The sequence below is a fragment of the Macaca fascicularis genome, chromosome 15 (assembly GCF_037993035.2).
Source record: "Macaca fascicularis isolate 582-1 chromosome 15, T2T-MFA8v1.1".
Classification (NCBI taxonomy): Eukaryota; Metazoa; Chordata; class Mammalia; order Primates; family Cercopithecidae; genus Macaca; species Macaca fascicularis.
Window position 1 is genome coordinate 44,079,389 of NC_088389.1, and position 21,681 is coordinate 44,101,069.

A 21,681-nucleotide genomic window follows, 5' to 3' on the forward strand; every position below is an offset into this window, starting at 1 on the left:
CACCATGTTGGCCAGGTTGGTCTCTAACTCCTGACCTCAAGTGACCCACCCACCTCGGTCTCCCAAAGTGCTGGGATTACAGGCATGAGCCACGGCGCCCGGTCTCTTAGAGCTCTTTCTACTGTACTTTCTTTGCTTCTCCTGTAAACAAACTGGCTGAGACGTCTACCCTAAACATATAGCAGTGGCTCTCTCAGGCCCAACCATCTGGAGTCAGCTGAGTTGATGCCGCAGGCTATGGGGAGGGGTGCTGCTCTCTCCATGGGGGAGACAGAGAGGAGGCACTGCCCATTGATGCCCAAGGCTCAGAGGAATGTCCCTGGAAGAAAGGGCCCCTCCTGCCTCTGCAGTCTCCCTCTAATTCCCTACTACCGGCCTCCTCCCAACAAGATCCATCATGCGCCACAAAGACCCAGCCCACAGGGTGCTGCCGCACAGGATGGCCGTCAAGGGGCACGCTCACCGCTGGAGTTCTGTGAACTGCTGTTCGTCTCTTCAAAGTGGTTTTGTGCTTTGCCTTCTACTCTCCGACTGAAAGCGCTTTCTGCTGGGTGGGGGACAGGAGAGAGAAAGAACACAATGGTGATTGGTCAGCACTAGGTCTCAAGGGAGGGGTAGGGTGGGTGAAGGCCAAGGACTCTGCTGGGCCAACCAGCTCTCATGAGGGCTCCGAGACCCCAAGTCAGACCTCCCCAGGCTCCTCTGAGTGGCCTAGTCCCTTGGCAGGGCCGCAAGAGACCCTCCCGGCAGTGCCCAGGAGGCCAAGGCACAGGGTTGGGGGAGGGGTGACATGCCCCAAAACACACAGATGAAATCCAGCTGGAGAGCAGATGGCAAATGGGCCTGAGTCTCCCATCTTTGGCTCCCATAGAGCCACATTTCTGACACCAAGTCATTAGATCTACCGCCCACCACTCCCTGTCAGATTCTGCGGCCACAGCCCCCACCAAAGGGCAGAGATGATGACAGCATGTTTTCCGGTGATTCCAGCTCCATCAGCTAGGTGGTCCCTCGTGACGGGGAGGGCATCCTGGAACAGACGGCGTGACAGGGAGAGCCGGGGCAGCCCCACACCCCCAGAGGCCAAACCCAGGCAAAGTCTGGTTGGTGTTCACCCAGCGGAAGGGATGGGATCCCCCGAGTGACTACTGGGGTGTCTCTGCTTACAGGCTGCCATCTACCTGAGTGGCCTGCCCTCTCCCAGCACACTCTCTGGAAACCCTGCAATGCAGAGATAGGGTCCAACCAGGTGGAAAACCATGAGTTTATCCCCCACCCCCACCTGCAGAAGGTATCGAAACAGATGATCCGAGTTGGAAGACAGCCCAGCTTTTCCAAGGCGCTCTTGGCATGAGGGGGATGCCAGATGATCCAAGAGATAAAGACCTCAGGGAAGAAGTCAATTTGGGATGTGCAGCTGACCCAGTCCATTTCTTAAGGAGAAACAACTTGCCCAAAGATATCAAAGGCTCCGAGAAGTCTGCCCGGAAAGAGACCCATTTAGGTTTACTTAACCCAGCCTTCCCCAAACATCAGAGGGGTTCCCACAGAACCCCATTTTTAAAACATTACATTCTGAAATATCTCACAAAATTGGTGACCTTGAGAATGCACTTTGGGAAACAGCACTCTCACCTGGTCCACCCTGCTCCGGAAGAGCAAGTACTTAGTTTGTGGGCGCCAGGGTTGCGGATGGTCACGGGGATGATGGGAAAGGAAGCCAGAGGCAGCGCCTGCAGGCCCTGCCCAATTCCCACCTCCCTCTGACCCCCGTCATCCCACTGTAACAATGTCTCCTGACACAGGCTCCTTCCTGCAGAGGCTGCAGCTAACATTACAAGGACGACCCTCCCTTCAAAATGTGTCTGTGAAATGCCTGGGCTGACAGTCCCAGGGAGCATCTACAAATTGGCACAGAAGGCCCCTCTGTTCTTAGTCTAGGGAAAGTGGGGTGGGGGGCTCTCGTTCGCTGAGTACTTCCTATGTACCAGGCACTGGACCAGATACTTTACATCCATGGTCCCTTTAATTCTCCCAAGAGCCCTGTGAGGGCTGCACTGTCTTTCCCATTTCACAGGTGAAAAAACAGAGGAAAGAGTGAGATTGTCAAGTTCCTAGGGTTGGATGTGCTCCTAACCCTCCCAGATGGCAGAATCAGACTTCACTTTGGGGGCAGGTGCTTCCTTTTGAAAAAGGCCTAGGGTAGAGAAGTGACTGCCTACCCCATCTTCATCCTTGTGTACGTCGGGTGACTGGTACTCATCTATGGAGGACTTCTGACCAGCATGCTGGTAGAACTTACACAATTGAGGTTGCAAACTCTTACACTGCTCAGCTGATAATGCACATTTTGAATGGCTTTCCTTGCCACAAGTACCTCTGGCTGAAAAATCAACGTGCAGTACCGGAGGTGAAATCCCATACAGAGACATGCCCATACACACACGAAGGGCCACTTATTCCAGGACGAGGAGGTCACTGACAGTTTCTTCCTCAACCACACACTATCTTACCTCCCATGCAGGCTCCTGCTCCCAACCGGATGCCCTCGGACCTGCCCAGCTAGTGAATCCAGAGGTGACCCCCACCCACAAGGCTTCCAAGGCACATGAAGGCAGCCTGAGGCCTGTCCCGTAGCTTGCTGAATGCCTACTCAGAGACGGACTGAAGCTGGAGACCGACCACGTACCACACCCTGTGGGCCACCCTCTGCAGAAACCGCGGGCATAAAACCCAGCCACAAAGTGCAAGAGAGAAAGCAAGATTTAAAAGCCATGATTCCATCATTTAGTGGAGCCAATATCTATCACCAATAAGACCGTGATGACCAATCTGCTTCTAACTAATTTATGCTACTGTTGAAAAACACAATGGCTACTGGCTTTTCTTAACACGGTACCTGAAAAACCATGACCTTCAAGGCTGATTGACTACCCTCTTTTTGGGAGATCTAAGCACAACAAACATATCTTCAAAGAATCACACCCTCACCCAAAATTAGCCTCCTGAACTAAGGAGTTAAGGAAAGCACGGCTTAATCACTCGGCTGGGTTGTCAGTCACCGAATGAACCAAGTGGTTCCTTTACCTGAGTTCTCACCTTGATCATCTATTTATTTAAGAAATGACTTCGGTCTCCTGAGGACAACTGAAGGGCCCACGGTCCCAGAAGCACCACATCATCACTCTGCCCTACAACCCCCAAGTCCCGGCAGGTGGCCCAGGGCTGGTTCCATCCAAGCGGGAATCTAAGAATTCCTGACTGCTGCTCCTCAGCACACAGTGTGTCTGGCCAGTTTTCCTGGAGGAAATAACTTCTCGGAACTTTTTACTGTCTGTTTACCCCTCTGGAGCCAGAGTCCTTTGCAGTGTGAACTGAGGAAATGGTTGGCATCCACTGATTTCGTGCTGGGCTTATATCTCATGGAGGAGTTTCATGGGTAGTGCCACAGAAGGGGAGCGCAAGAGACCGGAGATCTAGGTTGACCACCCGGCTTATCCTGCTTTGTTGAGAGCAGATCCTTGTTGAAACAAATTTTTTTTAAATTAAGTTTTCTGAAAGGTGGGAAATGCACACTCATGCCAACAGGGTCCAGGCAGGCAACAGAAACAGATGAACTGGGTTGGATGTAAGACAGACAACACTGTGATCACAATGAGAAATAACACCTGCCACATGGCCACATTGTTGGGGAGGCAGTAGAGAGTGGTGGGGATGTGGCGAAGTGGAGAGCATACACTCTATTCAAGGAGGCAGCCAATTGTTGCCCTGTAGAAAAGTGAGTCCAGGACTGCCAGATCTGACTTTTCAACGTCAGGTAAAAATCAAAAGTTTTACGTAAAATTTGATGTTCAAAAGCTGGCAACTAACTCAAAAAATTTTTAAACCTTGTGAAGAATGTCAAATAAAACAGGCCCCTTAGGCCATGATTTGGGAAAAAAAATTCTACTACTTAAAAACAAAAGTTTGCAAACCTCCTTGTACAACCCTCTGATTTAAGGTGAGAAGACTCGGCTCAGAAATGTCAGGTGGCTTGCCATGGTCACAGAGCCAGCCAGAGGCAAAGCGGGACTCAGATTTGTCCCAGATCACTATGGGACTGCCACTCTCACTCTTGCAAGGGAATAACAACCCCAGGCACAGCTGTGGCAGGTGGTGAGAAGGGCAGGGGTGGAGAAAGTGTGGGGGTCACATAGGCCGTTGGTACCTGCGGTTGCCTTGCTTGCCGGAGATCCCGAATTTGGAGTGCGGAACGTCTGGGTTTGGGTGGCTGGAGGGGTGCGGTGTAAGAGGGTGGCGCATCGGACCACGGAGGCCGGAGCTTTTTTCCCCGACTGGTTCGTCTGGGTCTTCGCTGCCACGAAGCGTGGAGATGGGGAGACCTCTGGATGTGAACACTCTGAGCCCGTGTCTGGATCATCTGGTGGCTCCCACCCGGGGGCAGTACCTGAGAGGGTCACGCTCTCAGTCCCCGAGGGCCCTCCCAGCTGGCAGAGTGAGTGGCCTCTGAGGCCACCAGCCCCACAGTCCAGGGTTGGGACTCTCTCTGCCCAACCTCTTCTTGTGCCACAGAGAACAAGGATTCTCACTTAACTCAGAGCCAGAGAAAGTCCAGGAGTCTGGAACCTTCTGTTAGCTCATGCTTAGTTATGTGGTGGCCACCAACCAGCCCACTGTGTAGGTCACCCATAACCCTTGACCAGCCCAGTCTCTGGACTGACCAGTTCTTAGGGCATCTGAATTAGTTAACCCAGGTCCAAGTGTATCTTCTGGAATGTTGGTTTCTAAGCTCCCTTTCCATTAAAGGAAGGCTGGCTTGGAAGTTACAATAGGAAGCAGACAGGCAGGGATGTGCCGGGGCTGGGGCAAGGCAGAGGGGCCTGATGGTGCCTCCAAGGTTTTAGGGCAAGGGGCTCTGTGGCACCTTGTAGGCACTGAGTGGGAACTGTTGCTCTCAGGGGATGCTGCTCGACCCAATGCCTGACGCTTTAATTGAAATAAGTGTAGCAGTTCCCCGATGCTATCTGGGGAACCCTGCATCACCATTACCCAGGCCCCCTGTCTCCCTCACCTGAAAATTCTGTAGAAGCTGGAGTCACTGAGAACCAGGGGCTGACTCTCAAGCGGTTTCCACCTCTGGTGGTCTTGGGGGAGCATCAGTCGGCCTCATTCACCCTCCCCTGAACCCTTAGCAGTGGTGGCCAATCCCTGAACCTGGCCACACTTCCACCATAAAAATGAAAGAGGAGGGGGCAGTGGTCTTCTCCTTCAGAGATCATGCAAAATCCACAACTCTCCCTGAGGGGCAGGAAGGGCGCTAGGCAGCAAGAGGAAGTGGGGGCCCTTTGGTACTGACCAGAGGCTCATAGAACCCCCAGGAATTAGTAACACCCGAGGGTACTGTCTTGACTCAGTGCCTGGCCACAGCCCTGACCTGCCTAGAGAAGGACCTGGCTGTTGCTCCCCCTGGCTCAGGCAGGTGGAGGCAGGCCCCATTATCTCCCTGCTCCTAGGACAGCGTCCGTCCTGAGCACTGTTTGCAGAGCTCAAATGAAAGGACCCCCTGGCCCACCACCTCTGCTCATTCCTGGCACAGATGGCGAAGCTCAGGCCCAAAGAAGCAGGATGCAGGGCCTTGCCCAAGGTCACAGAGGAACTGAGTGGCAAAAAGAAAAAGCCACTCTATGGTCCTTCATTTACCATGCTGGTGCGTGGGGTGAGCTGTGAGGACTGGGGCTGTCTGTTCTCTCCTGTGGAGGGTCACCCACTCCTCGCCTACAGTGGTGGCCAGATGCCGGGAGCAGGGGAGCTCTTTAGTCATGCCTCACTTAAACAAGCCCTCATCTGCCCACTCCAGCCCAGAAACAAATCCCAAGGCCTCAGTCTGCAGAAAACACTTTTGTCCCTTGTGACCTGAGCTGCCACTCTCAGGACTCTCTCTTTCTGAATCAGGAACTGACAGGTCGGTCTGGGTGGCAAAGGACACTTGCACACCTTCTCTCCCACTCTCCATCCCTCTTTCTGAGCCGAGGCCCTCGGAGGCCCTGGAGTCCCACCAGGGGACTGCTTGTCTCATAGTTTCCAATTTTTTTTTTTTTTTTTTTTTTTGCCACAGAATGAACCGACACATTCAATGTTGCAATAGGCACCGGGAGTCCATTTCTAATATCTCTGCTGGCTTCCGGTGCAAGGTGGAGTTTGGGGACCACAGCTGGTGATTCACTGTAATGGAACCAGCCCTGAGTCTGGAGTGAGGCAAATCCACCTCTGAAGCCCAGCTCTGTAACCCTCGGCCTCCGCAATCTTGGAGACGACACCTCCCCTGTCTTGGCCTTTGTTTTCCCCCCTCGACTCCACCAACACTGGGATGATCCTCTCTGCCTAATCAGCCTCACACGGACTTTGTGGGAATCCAAGAAAGTCTCAGAAGCATCCTGAATGATAAACTGCTCTTCAAATGTAAGCAGCTATTACTGGTATTTTTCAGAGATTAAAAAAACTCCAAGGCCCAAAGGCTTATTCTGGCCACAGACATAATAAGTTTGTTGATGGCAACACACAAAGTTACTGCTGAGATGAGACAGGGCTCGAGTCTGCCGGCTGTGCAAGGATGTCTTTGGCACAAGGCCGTGCACTCCTCCGCTCTCCATGGCAGTGACCCACACAGGAACAGAGTTTCTGAGCAACAGCCTAATCAAGCTGCTTTCCCTTTGAGACCTCAGGCTCCATCCCTGCAGAATGACTCTAGGAGCCCCTCTGGATCGGCCCGCTACAGAGTCTACAATTCCTGCTGTAAAGATCCTGGCGTTCTGAGGGAGAGAGCCCCCTTTTTTTCCCTGTGGCAGGGAGCTCAGGAATATGCATAAAGCACATAGTATCATAGGCCTGAGGGTATCACCTGTGTGCTCCGATCACCCTGCTTGAGACCCGCTCCCCTCTCCAGCTTCCTCGCAGGTCACTGAGCTCCTTGCCTTCTCCTATCCTACAATATCCTTTCTCTTTCAAGCTCATAGCCTTTGTGCATGCTATTCCCTCTGCCTCGAACATTCTTCCCTCCAACTTTTGACTGTTGGTCCTACATACTATACTTAAAGATCTCTTCCTTAGGGAGTCTGCCTCCTGAAACCTCCCCACCTGGGACCATTTATTTGTCAGTCCCCTCCTGTCTTCCCTTCCAAGGACCGATCACCATCAATAATGACACACAGTATGACTTGTGATCAATGGCTCTCTCCCCATTAGCGTGTATGCTCCAAGAGAGCAGGAAATCTACCAGCCTTGCCTGCCATGCACAGGGTGTCTGGCATGTTCCCTGATACACAGTGCTCAAGAGACATTGTGGAATCCGTGTATCAATGCATGAGTGGCCAGAAAATTTAAAGTCAGAACTGCCAAAGAAGAGCACATCGAAGATGGGATCCCAATGAGGGCACATAATGGGGCCATGAAGCTATCTGACATGTTATCCTCCCAGTGGTCCCAAGGGTATGAGGCAGATGGGGCTACTAAGGCTCAGAGAGGCATGGCTGTCAATTCTGGGTCACAGGGTGGGTTGGGCTGGGCCAGGATCAATGTCCCAGGCTCCTGACTCATTCTACTTAACAGTGTGCTCCCTCTGTTGACCTCACAGGGAACACCGTCATGCTGGAATTCCTACCTGAGCTCTTCCTGAGAAAGAATGAAAGAGTCTCAGACAGACTGGCTGACTTCCCCTGTAGGAAACACACATGCGATATCTACACACAAGAGGTATCTAAAAAATAACAGAGCACTGTGGTCTCCTTTCCAGAAAGCTGAACATTTAACTGGGCCAAAAAAATTTAGAGAATGCAAGGAGCAAAATAATTTAGAGAATGCAAGGATTCAAGAAAAGCAACCACACAATCAAGGGATGGAGAGACCAGGGGGTTTCCCTGAAACTTCCACGAGGTACAGGAGGATGAAACTGCATTGGAGGCGAATGGAATCATGTGCTCAAAGGCTGAAGGTGGAGATGAATGGGAGATGAGACTCAAGAGGAGTCAACCAGGGAACCCCTCCTTGTGGATCTTCATCTTAGAAAGAGAACTGGAGAACTCACACTTCTGGCCATGATGGAGTAACTGGAACAAGCCTAGCCTCCTGCAATATTCAACTATAAAGTTGGACAAAGGTGGTGCAGAACTGTGATTCAGGACAGAAAACATGATGTGAGCCCCATGGTCACTCTAGCTCTCTGCCTGGGGAGCTCCTCTGGACCAGGGCAGAGAAAGGTGGAGCCCAAACATCTCAATGAATGAAGGAGACAGTGATCTGAGTTCAGGGCTTTTGAGGTGGCTAGAATTTGCACGGCAAATTAACAAAGAAGAGAGAATTGTGCAACAAAAAAGAACTCCAGAAATGTGCAGATGGGCCCCCTTGAAATCTGGCTGAGTACCAAACTATATTTGTGCAGAGTAAGTCTCTGCAAAGCCTAGCAAAAAATAGCTAATAGGGGGTGGGGGTGGGGGTGGGGGGCTGATTAAGTAAGTGAAGATTCAAAAGTCACACAAGAGTAGGAGATATTTTGGAGTTTCCCCCCGCCAGAGAGGAGAGACCTTGCTCAATACTTCAGGCATTCAGCTAAGAAATGGCCAGAAAGGCCACGCCTTAGAAGAGCTGCTCTAACTCCAGAATAAGAACTATTCTAGACCTGCCCTAACACAGCTTAAAAACCAGCTTTTGAAGTATTGAGTTGATTTGTAATTAACCACCTGCCAGAACAAAACCCTTTTCAAAGGAAGACAAAATCAAGTCAACAACACAGCATTCCCAGGATGCAGCATGGAAGAAACAATTATTTTCCAGGCAACACAGGAAAATGTGACTAGTAATCAAGAGAAAAACCAGTTAACGGAAACAACAGAAATGACAGGGAAGATGAAAAATAATGAAGAGAAATAAAAATTATAAAAAGAAGCCAAATGAAACTTAGATGAAAAATATGATAGCTGAAATAAAAAGTTCACTTAATAGATTTTTCTAATAAAGCAGGTTAGACACCACAGAAGAGAAGATCAGTGAACTTGAAGATGGGGCAATAGAATCTATTCAAACTGAAGCACAGAGGGAAAACAAGGCTGAAAAATAAACAGAGCTTCAGCTGATCTGTAAACATTATTGATTATCAAACATCTATGTAATTAAAGTCTCAACAAGAGAGAAAAGAGAGATTAGGAAAGAAAAATATTCGAAGAAATACTGGCTGAGAATGTTCCAAATTTGGTGAAAAATGTACATTCATGATCCAAGAAGCTCAATGAATCTCAAACAGGATAAACACAAATAATGAAACTGCTAAAAATTAGTAACCCCAGAAATACTTAAAAGCATCCAGAGAAAAAAGATACACTAAATATAGATGAATAACAATCAGAATGATCTCTGACTTTTCATCAGAAACAACTTAAGCTAGAAGACAAAGGAATGATATTTTTAAACATAAAAAAAATTATCAGTCTAGAATTCTATATCCAGAAAAAACTTCAAAAAAAGATGTGAAATAAAAACATCTTCAGTTGAGAGAATCTTTCACCAATAGACCTACAATATAAGAAATGTTAAAGGAAGTTCTTCAAGAATTAAAGAAAATGATAATAGATGGAATTCAGATGTACACAAAGGAAAGAAAAGCAAAGGAAATGGAAAATATGTAAGTAAATATAAAAGGCATTTTCTAATTTCTCAGTTACTTTAACAAATTACTATTAAAGCTAAAAGAGTAATTGTTAGGTTTATAACACATGTAGGCATAAATGTATGATAAAAATAGCACAAAGAACAGGAGGGCAGTAAATGGGAAGTATACCATTGTAAGGCTTTTATATCATATGTAATGTGTTATGATATAAATTCATGGTGCTCTGTAACATATTAAACATGTATATTATAAATCATAGAGAAACCACTAAAGAAAAAGAGTTATGGCTAGAAAGCTAAGAGGTATTTTTAAAAAAATACTTGATTAATACTAAAGAAGGCACGAAAATAAGAAAAAAATGAACAAGAACAAATGGGACAAATAGAAAAAATACAAGATAGTAAACTTAAATCTAACCATATTAATATAGTATATTAAATGTAAATGAATTAAACATTTCAATTAAAAGGCAGGGATTACCAGGCTGGATAAAGAAAGGCATAAGAACCAACTATATACACATACTTCAAATACAAAGATAAAGGTAGATTAAAAAATGATGAAAAGAGATATACTAATACTAGAGATACACAAATACTAATCCTAAGCAAGCTGTCATGTCTTACAGCAACCAACAAAGGAAATTTCAGGACAACAGGCATTACCAGAGATATAGAATGGCATTGCACTACTTTATAAAGGGTCAATTCATCAAGGCATAATGATGCTAACTGTGTGTACCTAATAACAAAGGTTCAAATTACATAAATCGAAGACTGACAAACCTAAAAGGGGAAACAGACAAATTCACCATTGGAATTGAGAATTTTGATGCTTCTCTGTCAGAACTTGGTAAGACAAACTAATTTTAAAAAAATTGGGAAAGAGTATAGAGATGTGAACAATATTATCAACCAACTTAGGCTAACTGACACTATGAGATACATCTTTTTTTTTTTTTTTTGTCAAGTGGACATGAAACACACAGCAGAAGAGACCATAAGGTAGGTCATAAAACTTATCTCAATAAATTTTGAAGATTGGAAAATGCAGAATATGTTCTCTGACCACAATGGAATTAAGTTAGAAGTCAATAACAACAAAAAATCTGGATAATTCCCAAATATTTGGAAATGGAATATATTTCTAAATAATCCTTCCTACAAAGAAAATTTCAGGCTCGATGGCTTAACTGTTGAATTGTATAGAATACGTATGTAAAATAATACCAATTCTATATAAACTCTTCAGAAAATTGAAGAGGAGGGAGTACTCTTCCCAATTCTATGAGGCCAGCATTACTCTGAATACTCAACGAGACAAGAACATTACAAGAAAAGAAAATTGTACTGCTGGTTGGAAAGTAAAATGGCACAACTATTTTGGAAACCAATTTGGCTGTTGTTAAAAGTTAAATAACCATCTATCATATGATCCAGCCATTCCATTCTTAGGTATTTACCCAAGAGAAATAAATCATTTGTCCTTACAAAGGCTTGTACACGAATGTTCATAATTGCCTTATTTATATTAGCTCCAGAACAGAAATACTCTAAATATCCACCCATAAGTGAACAAAGTGATTGTAGCATGTGTATCTGGAAATGGAATACTACTCATCATCAATTAAAAGAGAATGAACTATCGATACATGTAAGCATAGATGAATCTCAAAATAATTACGCAGAGTGAAAGAAGCCAGACCTCTCGCCTCAAAAATACATACTTAGATACTGCAAGATTCCATACATGTAAAATTCTAGGAAATGCAAACTAATTTACAGTAATAGCAAGCAGATTAGTGTTTGCCTCGGGATGGGGAAGTGGTAAGCAAATTACAAAAGGGCAGGAGAAAACGGTTGGGGGTGATGGGTATGTTAATTAGATTGTGGTGACCATCTCATGGGTGCATGCATAGGTCAAAACTTCTCAAACTGTACACTTTAAATAACAGGCACTTTATTGTATGACAACATACTTCAATCAACATTTTTTTTAAAATTTCACCAGAAATATTCATTTTCTTAATTATGACCTTCGTTAACACACCACTGATTAAATATGGGGCATTCTGCTAATCCTAGGACTGTAGTTCCCTGCCCTTGAGGAGACAGTTTTGGGAATGATATCAAAAGCAAGTAAAATCCTGAGGAATTTTAGATAGAAGTGAGAGGAAAACATGTTTCTGAAAACACATTACTGTATAAACTAACCTTGGATCTTTAAGTAATTTAGATGCCTATGCAAGAACTTGATTGTGGGGTTATTCCACAATGTACACATATGAAATAATCAAGTTATACACCTTAAATATATCCTATCAAAAAAAACCAGAAGCTTCAAAGAAGGAAGTCATTTTATCTGGCAAAGAATAATCATCCCCAGGTTATAACTTTCTTCAGTTCATTTTACAGTTTGACTTTCTGATATGCTTAATGTGTTTTAATAAAGTATAGGAATGGTGAATTTTTTTAAGTCTATGTAATTCACCAGTACTAACAAAAGAGAATATAAGAATCCATAGAATCACCTCAAAAGATGGAGGAAAAAAACATGCAACATCAATTTATAAGAAAAACTTTTAATAAACTATAAACCAGAGGTAACTAGATCAACTGATAAAGGGCATCTATAAAAACCTACTTTAGCTAACACAATGCTTAACAATGAAAAACTGAACTCTGTGATTGGGAACATGGCAAAAATATTCACTGATTTCTTCTATTCAACATTGTACTGGACTGACCTAATCAGAACAGTGAGGAAGAAAAAAAATAAAAAGAATACAGATTGGAAGGAAAGAAATAAAGCTGTCTTTATTTGTGGACGACATCAATATGTAAAAGAAAATCCTAAGAAATCTACAAAAAATCTATTAGAACTAATAAGTAAATTTAGCAAATTTGCAATATACAAATTCAACACATAAAGATTGATTTTTTAATATGCAATAGCAACAGACAATTGGAAAATTAAATTTAAAAGTCACAGTAGTGTCACAAACCATAAAACACTTGGAGATACGGAATGAAATACGTGCAAGACTTCTCTGAAAAGTACAAACTGCTGCTGAGAGAAACTAAACAAGTCCTAAATACTTGGGGAAATATACCATGTTCATGGATTGGGAGACCCAATATTATTGTAATGATGGTTCTCCCCAAATCGATCTATAGATTCAATATAATCCCAAACAAACTCCAAGTTGCATTTTTTTGGTAGAAATTAGAGAAGACTCTAACATGAATATAGAAGAATAAAGTTCCTAGAATAGCCAAATAGTCTTAAAAAATAACAACGTTGAAAAATTAAGAGTAGCTGATTTGAGACTTACTAGAAAGCTTTCAGTAAGTAAGATAATGTGGAATAGGCATAAAGATAAACAGACCAACGGAAGAGAAAAATACTTACACTTATACATTCAAATAACTTTCCACAAAAGTACCAGTGCAAAGGAATATGAAAAGATAATCCATTCAACACACGGTGTTGCAATAACCAGGTATCTGTATGGAATAAAATGAATCTCAACTCATACCACGCATCATTTGAAAAATTAACTTGAAATATATCACAGACATAAATGAAAAAGCTAAAATTATAAGGCTTCTAAAAGATAATAAAAGAGGATATCTTTACCATTTTGAGGTAGGCAAGGATATCCTTGAGGTAGAACCCAGAAAGCACTAACTACAGAAAAAAATGACAACCTGGACTTCATCAAAATGAAAGACATCTGTTCATCAAATGATGCTGTATGAAAATCAACTGGCATGCCGGAGACTAGGAGAAAAATCCATAATACATATATCTGACAAAGAACCCAGGCCTACTGGAATATATAAAGAACGCCTACAACTTAATAATAAAAAGACAAATAGCCCAACCAAAAAAATGGGCAGAAGACTTAAACAGACAATTTCCAAAGTAAAATATGCAAGTGGCCAATAAGCAAATATAAAGATGTTCAACATCATTAGTCATCAGGAAAATACAAATCAACACCACAGTGAGATTCCACTATCCCCTCACTAGAATAGCTGGAATTAAACAGACCAATGCCATAAAATGTTGGCAAGAACATGGAGCAAGTGGAACTCCCAGGCACAGCTGGTAGCAGTGAAAGATGCTATGGTCATTTTGGAAAATAGTTTGTCACTTATTAAAAAGTTAAACATACTATTCCCCATGACCCAGTAATTCTACTCCTTGGGTATTTATCCAAAGAAATGAACACATACGCCCACAAAATCCTCATATAAGCATTTTCATAGCAGCTTTATTTGTAATAGCCTGAAGTTGGAAACAACCCAAATTAACTGGTAAATGGCTAACAAATGGTATTTTCATACAATAGAACATTGCTCAGAAGTAAAAAAGCATGAACAACTGATACATACGATATGTTAAAATATGAATCTTAAAAACATTCTGCTGAGCAAAAGAAGTCAGACATAAAAGAATACAGATTCTACGACACTAATTCTAAGAAATTCTTCTACAGTGAGCCTATGTCCTTATAGGGACACTCACTAGACCCAGGGAATCAAGTCCTAGCCCTGGAAACCTACCTGATGAAGCCCTCAAATCCACCTCTGCCTCCACAAGGAGTCCACTGGCACACAAATCTCTAGAACCAGACAGAGGCCACTGCAGGAGCTATCTCTTGGTCAGCCTTGGATAAATAATTCTCTGTTGAATCCAGGCTAAACCTCTCATGCCATATTTTAAACACAGATGACCCCTGAGTTCCCAGACTTCAGTAGGTAACAGAGAGATTCAGTCAACAAGCAGGTACAGAAAGAAAGAGAGTTCACAACAGAAAGCAAAAGAAAATGAGGAAGAGAGAAAGAAAAGTAGACAGCTCTTCAGGAGAGATGCACCAGGCTGTCAGGGTGGTGCATCTCTTAGGGGGCAAGAGACACACCCCTTTCTGTTGTACCATCTGACATGGGATGTAGGATAGCTTCATGGTTGAGTATGGGCCTAGAGCTTGCCTGCTGGAATTCAAAGCCAAGTTCCCCATCTTACTACCTCCATGGCCTTACTCAACTTGCCCCAGGAAGCACTGAAGATAGTCTCCAAAGGCTGAACCCAAGGTTATAGTCTGCCCTTGTAGCTAACACCTCACTGAAAGTGCATTCTGGGTAGCATCCAGTCTGGGCACCAGGCAGCAGGGCAGTTGCTGCTTCACTGGAGAACACAGACATGGCTGCCCTGTACCTGCTTATGGAAAGCTGGATCCCCAGAGGGGCGCAGGCCATGGTGTTCAAGCCCGACCATAGTCCTGCTGTCTGGGCATCAGCACCACAAGTAGGTCAACTGGACAGTCGGTGCCTACCTAGTGGAATCCTGCATCCTCTCTCCCCACACAACATCTGGCTCTACGGTGGGTACTGAAAGATCCATACAGCCCACGCTGGGAGGTGGAATGAATTCTTCTAGTGGGGCCATAGCAGGTACCTCATGTCAGAGATGTCTATAATCCAGATCCTGGGCTCAAAAGACCTTAAAGAGCTCTCACAGATGGGAAACTAGAGCCCACAGAAGGAGAGCAACAGGCACAAGGTCACAGAGCAGTGAGGGGCAAGCAAGGATGAGAATCTCAGCCCAGTGCTCGACTTGGGACTGGAGTTCTCGCCCATGGGGAGACCCCTCAGCCCCTGCCACTCTGCCCAGATGGGAGGAATTCCTGGGGAAGCTACCTGCACCACCCTCCAGGCTCTGAATACTTCTCCCTCCCTATCCGATACCCTTGGTATGCCAACAGCAGGGCTTCAGGAAGGACTCGGGCCTTCCCAGACTATAAGGGGCTTCAGCCCCCAGTGACCTTCTGTAAACCCTCCTTCTCTGTTTGGACCTAAGTCTTCCCATCCACAGAATGGGGAGTGGTATCCCCACAGCTCTGCTGTGAGAAACAAAACCAGTAACACTCCCCAAAATGTTGCTAAACATCCAGCCCTTCTGCCCGGAGACTGCACAAGCCCCGCCCCCATCAGACTTTGGTTTCCGCACCTGTACATGAAGGGGAAGGGAGGCTGATGGGCCCCCTAGCTCATACACTCGGGGATCCAAGGATGGTGACCCCTCTCATATCCAGAAAAGGAGGTGGGAAATCAGCAAGGTAGGCTCATGGGCACCAGGAGGATAGAAGGCCAGGATGTCCCTGTGGGAAGGGCCCTTAGAGCTCTTTCCTTTCCTGGTCAGAGTGGGAGATAGTGGTCCAGGGTCGGGATGGGGCCTGCCCCGCATCACAAGCAGGCCTGGGACTCAGCTGGGATTAACAGCCAGGGCTTGACTCCCAGCTCAGGGTTCCTGCCACCTCCTTAGCTTCCCACCATCAAGGCCAAGAGGGAGCTTTCCTGTCCAGTTAACCATGCCCCTAGCCTGGGCTCCCTCCTGCATCTGTTCAGACTGAAGCTGTATCACGGGGCACTGGCTTTGGGAGTGAAGATTCATAAACCTCGTGATGTGGGGGCACCTAGAAGAGGGCCACAGCAGGACTTGGAGAAGTGATGTCCACCCTCCTCACCCCAATCACGTGGGCACAGGACTCTGAGTCCACTGAGGGAGGGCTCAGACGCCGCTCTGGCTTAAGAGGGGGACTTCTCAGCTATGCCAGCCACTGTAGAAAGGTGGCCCTAGGTCAGACTTAACACCTAAAGACTGACCCAGAACTGAGCTCACCTTGCTTTCACCATTTCCTAGCCAAATTCCAGAGGCCTGGCCAACGGTTGGCCCACCCTGTCCCCAGCCCCCCAATCCCCATCCCCACCGGGAGGAGGTACTCACTGATGGGGGCGTGTAAGGCCACATGCTCCTGGTAGGGAGTGTAGTACTTGTACTGTTTCCCGCAGAATTCACAGGTGTAATTGCCAGTTTCTGTCCAGGAAGGAAACGAAGGTGTAAGAATGGGCAACTGGCCCCCACCAAGAAACATCAGCATGCTCCCACCCCCCAAAAAACTCCTCCCCATTCTGGGACCATCAACTGGAATCAATTCTGACTCTGGAGTTAGAAGACCCCTATTCCAGTCCCAGCTCAGACATTCTGAGCTGGGTAACCTCGGGCAAGTCTCTTAACCTCTCTGTGCCTCAGTTTTTGTATCTATAAAACAGAGGTCATAATAGGACCACCTTGTAGGATTGCTGTGAGGATTAAATTTAGATGGCAAGTGCTTAGAACAGTACCTGGCACATTGCTCCACCCCAGCCCCGGTGCTCAAGAAATGTGCTGACCTCCAACACCAACCTCTTCATCAGCCCCTCTACAAGCCCTGCCCTCTGCAGTGGCCACACCCAGGGTCCCCTCATCTCCAGAACCTTCCCTACCCCCAAGCACCCCCCACCCACTGGCAGCAGGGGTCACTTCTTCCTCTCAAGTCCCACCCGACTTTTATCTTTACCTCTCTTTTGGCACTGCCTAACTTCTTTCTTCTTAAAAATGTCTGATGTAATATTGTTCACTGGGGGAAAATTATAAAATACTGATAAATACAAATACAAAATAAAAACTAAAGAGAAATTTCAATCATCTGTAACCCCCAAAGAGCAGCATCTACCCCCTTGGGGGAGGGTGCCCTGGTCCCCACTCTTCATTCTGTCTCATCTGGAGTGTGCTTCTCTCACTGATACCACCTGTCTGGCTCCTGTGAGCCCTGAATTAGCCAGTCCTGATCAATATCCTCTTTGTAATCTGGTGTATTCAATCGACATTACTTTGTGGACATCTTGCCCAATCAATAAATATTGATCTCTACCGCATTTATTGGCTGCATGGTTCCCCCTGGACTTTGGAATTTGCTGAGCCAGTCCTCTATACCAAGGAACATTGCGATTGTTTCAAAATTTTTTCCCTATTTAAAAAAAAATGTTGTGACTCATGTTTTTATAGAAAATTTTCCACATTTACCCATTAATTTTACACATTATCACAAAACAAAGGCTATTCCATATAATCTTTGCACATTATTTCCTGGGGAAATATTCAAGAGAGGGAAAGGGTATGTATTTTTAAGACCTTTGATAACCACAGCACCATCATCCCAATCAGAAAGGTGTGAAAATGACCGTTTATGCACACTACAGCCAGCATTAAGTATTATCATCTTCTTAAATTCTGTCTATCTGATAAGAAGAACTATATTACACTGCTGATTTTATTTTCCATTTCTTTGATTTCTAAGGAAATTGATTATTTTTCATGTTTAATTAACTATTGTTTTCCTTTTGTGAGTTTCCTTTTGTGTTTACAGCCAGCATTTCTACAGGTATATTGACATTTATGAAATCACTAAACTCTTTGTAGATTAAGGATATCAACATTTTGTTATACGTGTTAAAATTAATTTTTTCTTAATTGGTCTATTAGTCTGTTTATGGTTTTTCTCTCCCGCTATAGAATTTTTAGTAGTTAAATACTTTTTGTAACTGATTCATAAACACTGGAAACAGTTATTTGCTCTTTGCAGGATTCACAGTTATTAGATCAACTGTATTAAATATATTATTTAAATTCTATACAACCTTATTTGTCTACTTGCTCTGTCAAGGACTAAATATTGTGATAAATCTTTCTACTTCACTGTATTTCTAAATTTATTTTGTATATTTGGAAACAATGTTGTTTGATACCTAAAGGTTCATGGGATCAAAATCTTCACTGTGAACTGTATTTAGTAACATAAAACTATTTTCCAACACAGTGCTTCTCAAAGTGCAGTCCCTGGACCAGCAACATCAGTATCACCTGGGAACCTGTTAGAAATGCAAATTCTTAGGAATCACCTAAGACCTACTGAAAAAAAAAAAGTTATAGGTGCTGGGTCCAGCAATCTGTGTTTTAACAAGCCCTCCAGAAAATTCTGATGCATGGGAAAATTTAAGAACTCATGCTGTAACATTTAATTATTCCATTTTATTAGTTTGTGTGGCATAATTTGATAATTAATTTGTCAGATCCTGATTTCTATTTGTTTACATGTATGTAAAGACATGTCCCAACATTTTCTCGTACTGTCATTCGTTAAACAGGTACTGTGCTAAGTGCTGGCACAAAATGCTAAGCAAAACAGGCAAAGTTCCTGCCTTCAAGGAGTTTACAGTCTAACAAAAGGAGATAAAAAAAAAAATCAAAGAGTCACTCAAATTTAAAACTCCATCCACAGTAAGTGCTCTCAAGGAGACATATGCAGTGCTATAAAAACCCATGATAGGGAATTTAATCTAGTTCTGGAAGTAGGAAAGAGAAGCTCAAGTGCAGAGTAAAGATAAGGAATTAACCTTGTCTCTAATGTCTCTAATAAACCATTAACAATTGGATTATTTTAAATCAACCTGACAAGCTTTGCCTTCTAATAAAGGAGATTATACCATTTGCTTTTATTGCTATAATTGATTTGGTTTTACAATCATGCTCCACCCTTTCTGATTGCTGCCTTAATTCCCAGTTGTTTTATATATGAACTCTTTATTTTTCCATTATTCTCCGATATTCCATTATTTTCCAATATTGTCTATTGTTTTAGATAATTAGTACATAAGATGTATTTCTCTAATTGTTAATAGTCAAGTGGCAAATGACATTTTTCAGTTTGTCACCATTGAGAAAGGTAGTTAACCCAGTGTTTCTCAAACTTTAGCACATCAAAGAATCATCTAGAAAGACTGTTACAACATAGATTGCTGGGTTCCACCCCAGAAATTTTGATCCTGTAGGTCTGGAGTAGGGCCTAAGAATATACATTTCTAATAAGCTTCCAGGAATGCTGATTTGCTGGTCTGGAGTCACACTATGAACAGGAAGGCTTAACCTACTTTACTGTAGCCCTCACCAATTCCTCCTTCCTTAAAAAAAAAAAAACCCTCATTTTAAATATTTTAGAATAATGTGCCTTCTGCAATTTTATAATCGGATTTGGAACATTTTAAACTAACTTCTAGTTTATCTTGTTTTACTACTCACAGTTCCTCTTATACTATGAATTTCTCACAATTGAGTCTTTAAATGTATTCTACGACTTAGTTCATCAGAGTATACCTTCAAATAATTTTGTGAAGATGGGTACATAGAAAAAAAAGTATGTTTTTAAGCCCTTGCTTTTCTCTTTACACATAAACCACAGTTTGTCTAGATATAAAATTCTTAGATTACAACCTTTTCCCTTCAAATCTGATCCATTATCTTCTAAGATTTAGTATTGCAGAGATGTCTAAGGCAAGTCCACCTTGAATTCATGTATAGGTAACTTGCTTTTTTATGCCTGAATGCTTATATAGGTTTTTTTTTCCTTTATAGTTTTAAAAAGTCACTGAGATCTATGTGAGTTCAGGTCTCTTTATACCGAATCTATCTGATGCATGATAAGCCTATTAAATCTGCATATACAGGTCTTCCTTTAGCTGAGCAAATTTTTCTTCTATTAGATCTTAGGAGCACTGTTTCTGGACACTGGTACTGTAATATCAATTATCTGAAACTGGCTCCCTGTTCTCCCTGTTTATCATATGTTCCTCTCATCCTCTCATTATCTTCATCTGTTCAAGTTCATCCTTCACATCACTAATTCCAATTTTGCAGATAAACTCGGTTCTTTACTTCATAGAATGTAGTTTTTAATTCTGTTATTACATTTTCTGCTTTCCTGAAATCCTTCCTCGTCTTACTCCTCTCTCTTTGCCTTCTTATTCTGTTGCTTTTTCACCATACAACTCCGGCTCCTTTTTCACAGGGGTCATGCTATGGACCGAACTGTGCCCTCATCCTCAAATTCATACGTTGAAACTCTAACTCCTAATATGATGGCATGTAGAGATGGGGCCTTTGGGAGGTAAGCAGGGTTAGATGAGGTCATAAGGGTAGGGTCCTCATCATGGGATTAGTGCCCTTATTAGAAGACAAGCCAGAAAACTTGCTCCCTCTCTCTTTCACCATCATGTCCAGATATATGGTGGCCACCTGCAAGCCAAGAGGAGAGCCCTCAGCAGAAGCCTGCCATGCTGGCACCTTGATCTCAGGCTTTCCAGCTTCCAGAACTGTAAGAGATAAATTGTTCACACCACCCAGTCCACAATATTTTGTTGTGGCAGCCTAAGTAGACTTGTAAGACAGGTCACATTTTCTTATAAGAGATGGAGGTTGTCAAACAGAATGGTCTTCTAGATTTTGTGGTAGATCATTTTCAGAGGTGTGCTCTTCTCCGAGTCTCTTAAATTCTCTTTTTCTTGTTATATGGAATTTACATAGTTCTCTCATTTTTTTTTTAACTATTCAAGTGACTCTTCCTTATTCAGGCATAAAAATCAAGTAACCCATACGTGACTCCAGACTTACTCTGTTTCAACAGACCACACAAATGAGTTTTCCTTGATTCTCCCTCTGCCCATTATCATGGAAGTAATTCTTGGATCTGCAGATGAAGAGCAAGTTAACCCACAAGGCTTCTTGGACCAACTCTCCCTTTTCTAGCAGGATTCTCTGCTCTGTCATTGCCTGGGCTTCTTCCAACCTAAGTACCTAATTCTCTAATGTGCTCAGCTGATGCTGATGTGAAAGGTGTACTTCCCAGCACTCACTCCAGCCGGGGTGTTTCTTCTTCCTCCGACTACAGAGCTTTACTCGGGCAATCAGTCCCTTCAGAATACGTGGTGCCTCTACTGGCTAATCATTTTTAGCGTTCTGTGGCATTGGCCTGCTTATACGTAGCAGGAGCTGAAGAAGCAACATTTTTGTCTCACAGGCAGCTCCTGAGTGGCAGCAAGGGATGGTCTCACACCACACCAGCAATCTCAGCTCCATTCAGTCCAGCTGGGAGTACGCTGGCAGCCAGACCCAGTCTGATATTCTCAATGCAATTCTACACTCCTAATAATTTGTGGTAATTCCTCCCAGGTCCTTGCACTGGCTGTCCGTCAGACTTAGTTACAGATAACAGAGAACACGCTTCATCTTGTTCTGCATCTTCCTGGGTAATTAACAGGTACCACTTATTTAATGCTTTGCACGCATGTGTAAGGACTACGCTA

The 21,681-nt window shown here is 43.9% G+C and overlaps 1 protein-coding gene across 50 annotated transcripts in view; it reads right to left on the reverse strand.

Moving 5' to 3' along the window:
• ZNF618 (zinc finger protein 618) overlaps nt 1-21,681 on the reverse strand; it is a 169,782-nt gene that overhangs the window by 13,663 nt on the left and 134,438 nt on the right. For 8 of the 50 annotated variants that reach the window (XM_074016774.1, XM_074016770.1, XM_045373704.3 and 5 more), the window contains 3 exons: nt 17,064-17,123; nt 16,451-16,540; nt 464-544 (listed from right to left, as the gene is read on the reverse strand). In XM_074016774.1, the coding sequence (XP_073872875.1) occupies nt 464-544; nt 16,451-16,540; nt 17,064-17,123 (231 nt within the window). Of the gene's footprint in view, nt 1-463; nt 548-4,207; nt 4,448-16,450; nt 16,541-17,063; nt 17,124-21,681 lie in introns of all 50 variants that reach the window. The other 42 variants (XM_074016751.1, XM_074016743.1, XM_074016745.1 and 39 more) reach the window with 7 other exon arrangements.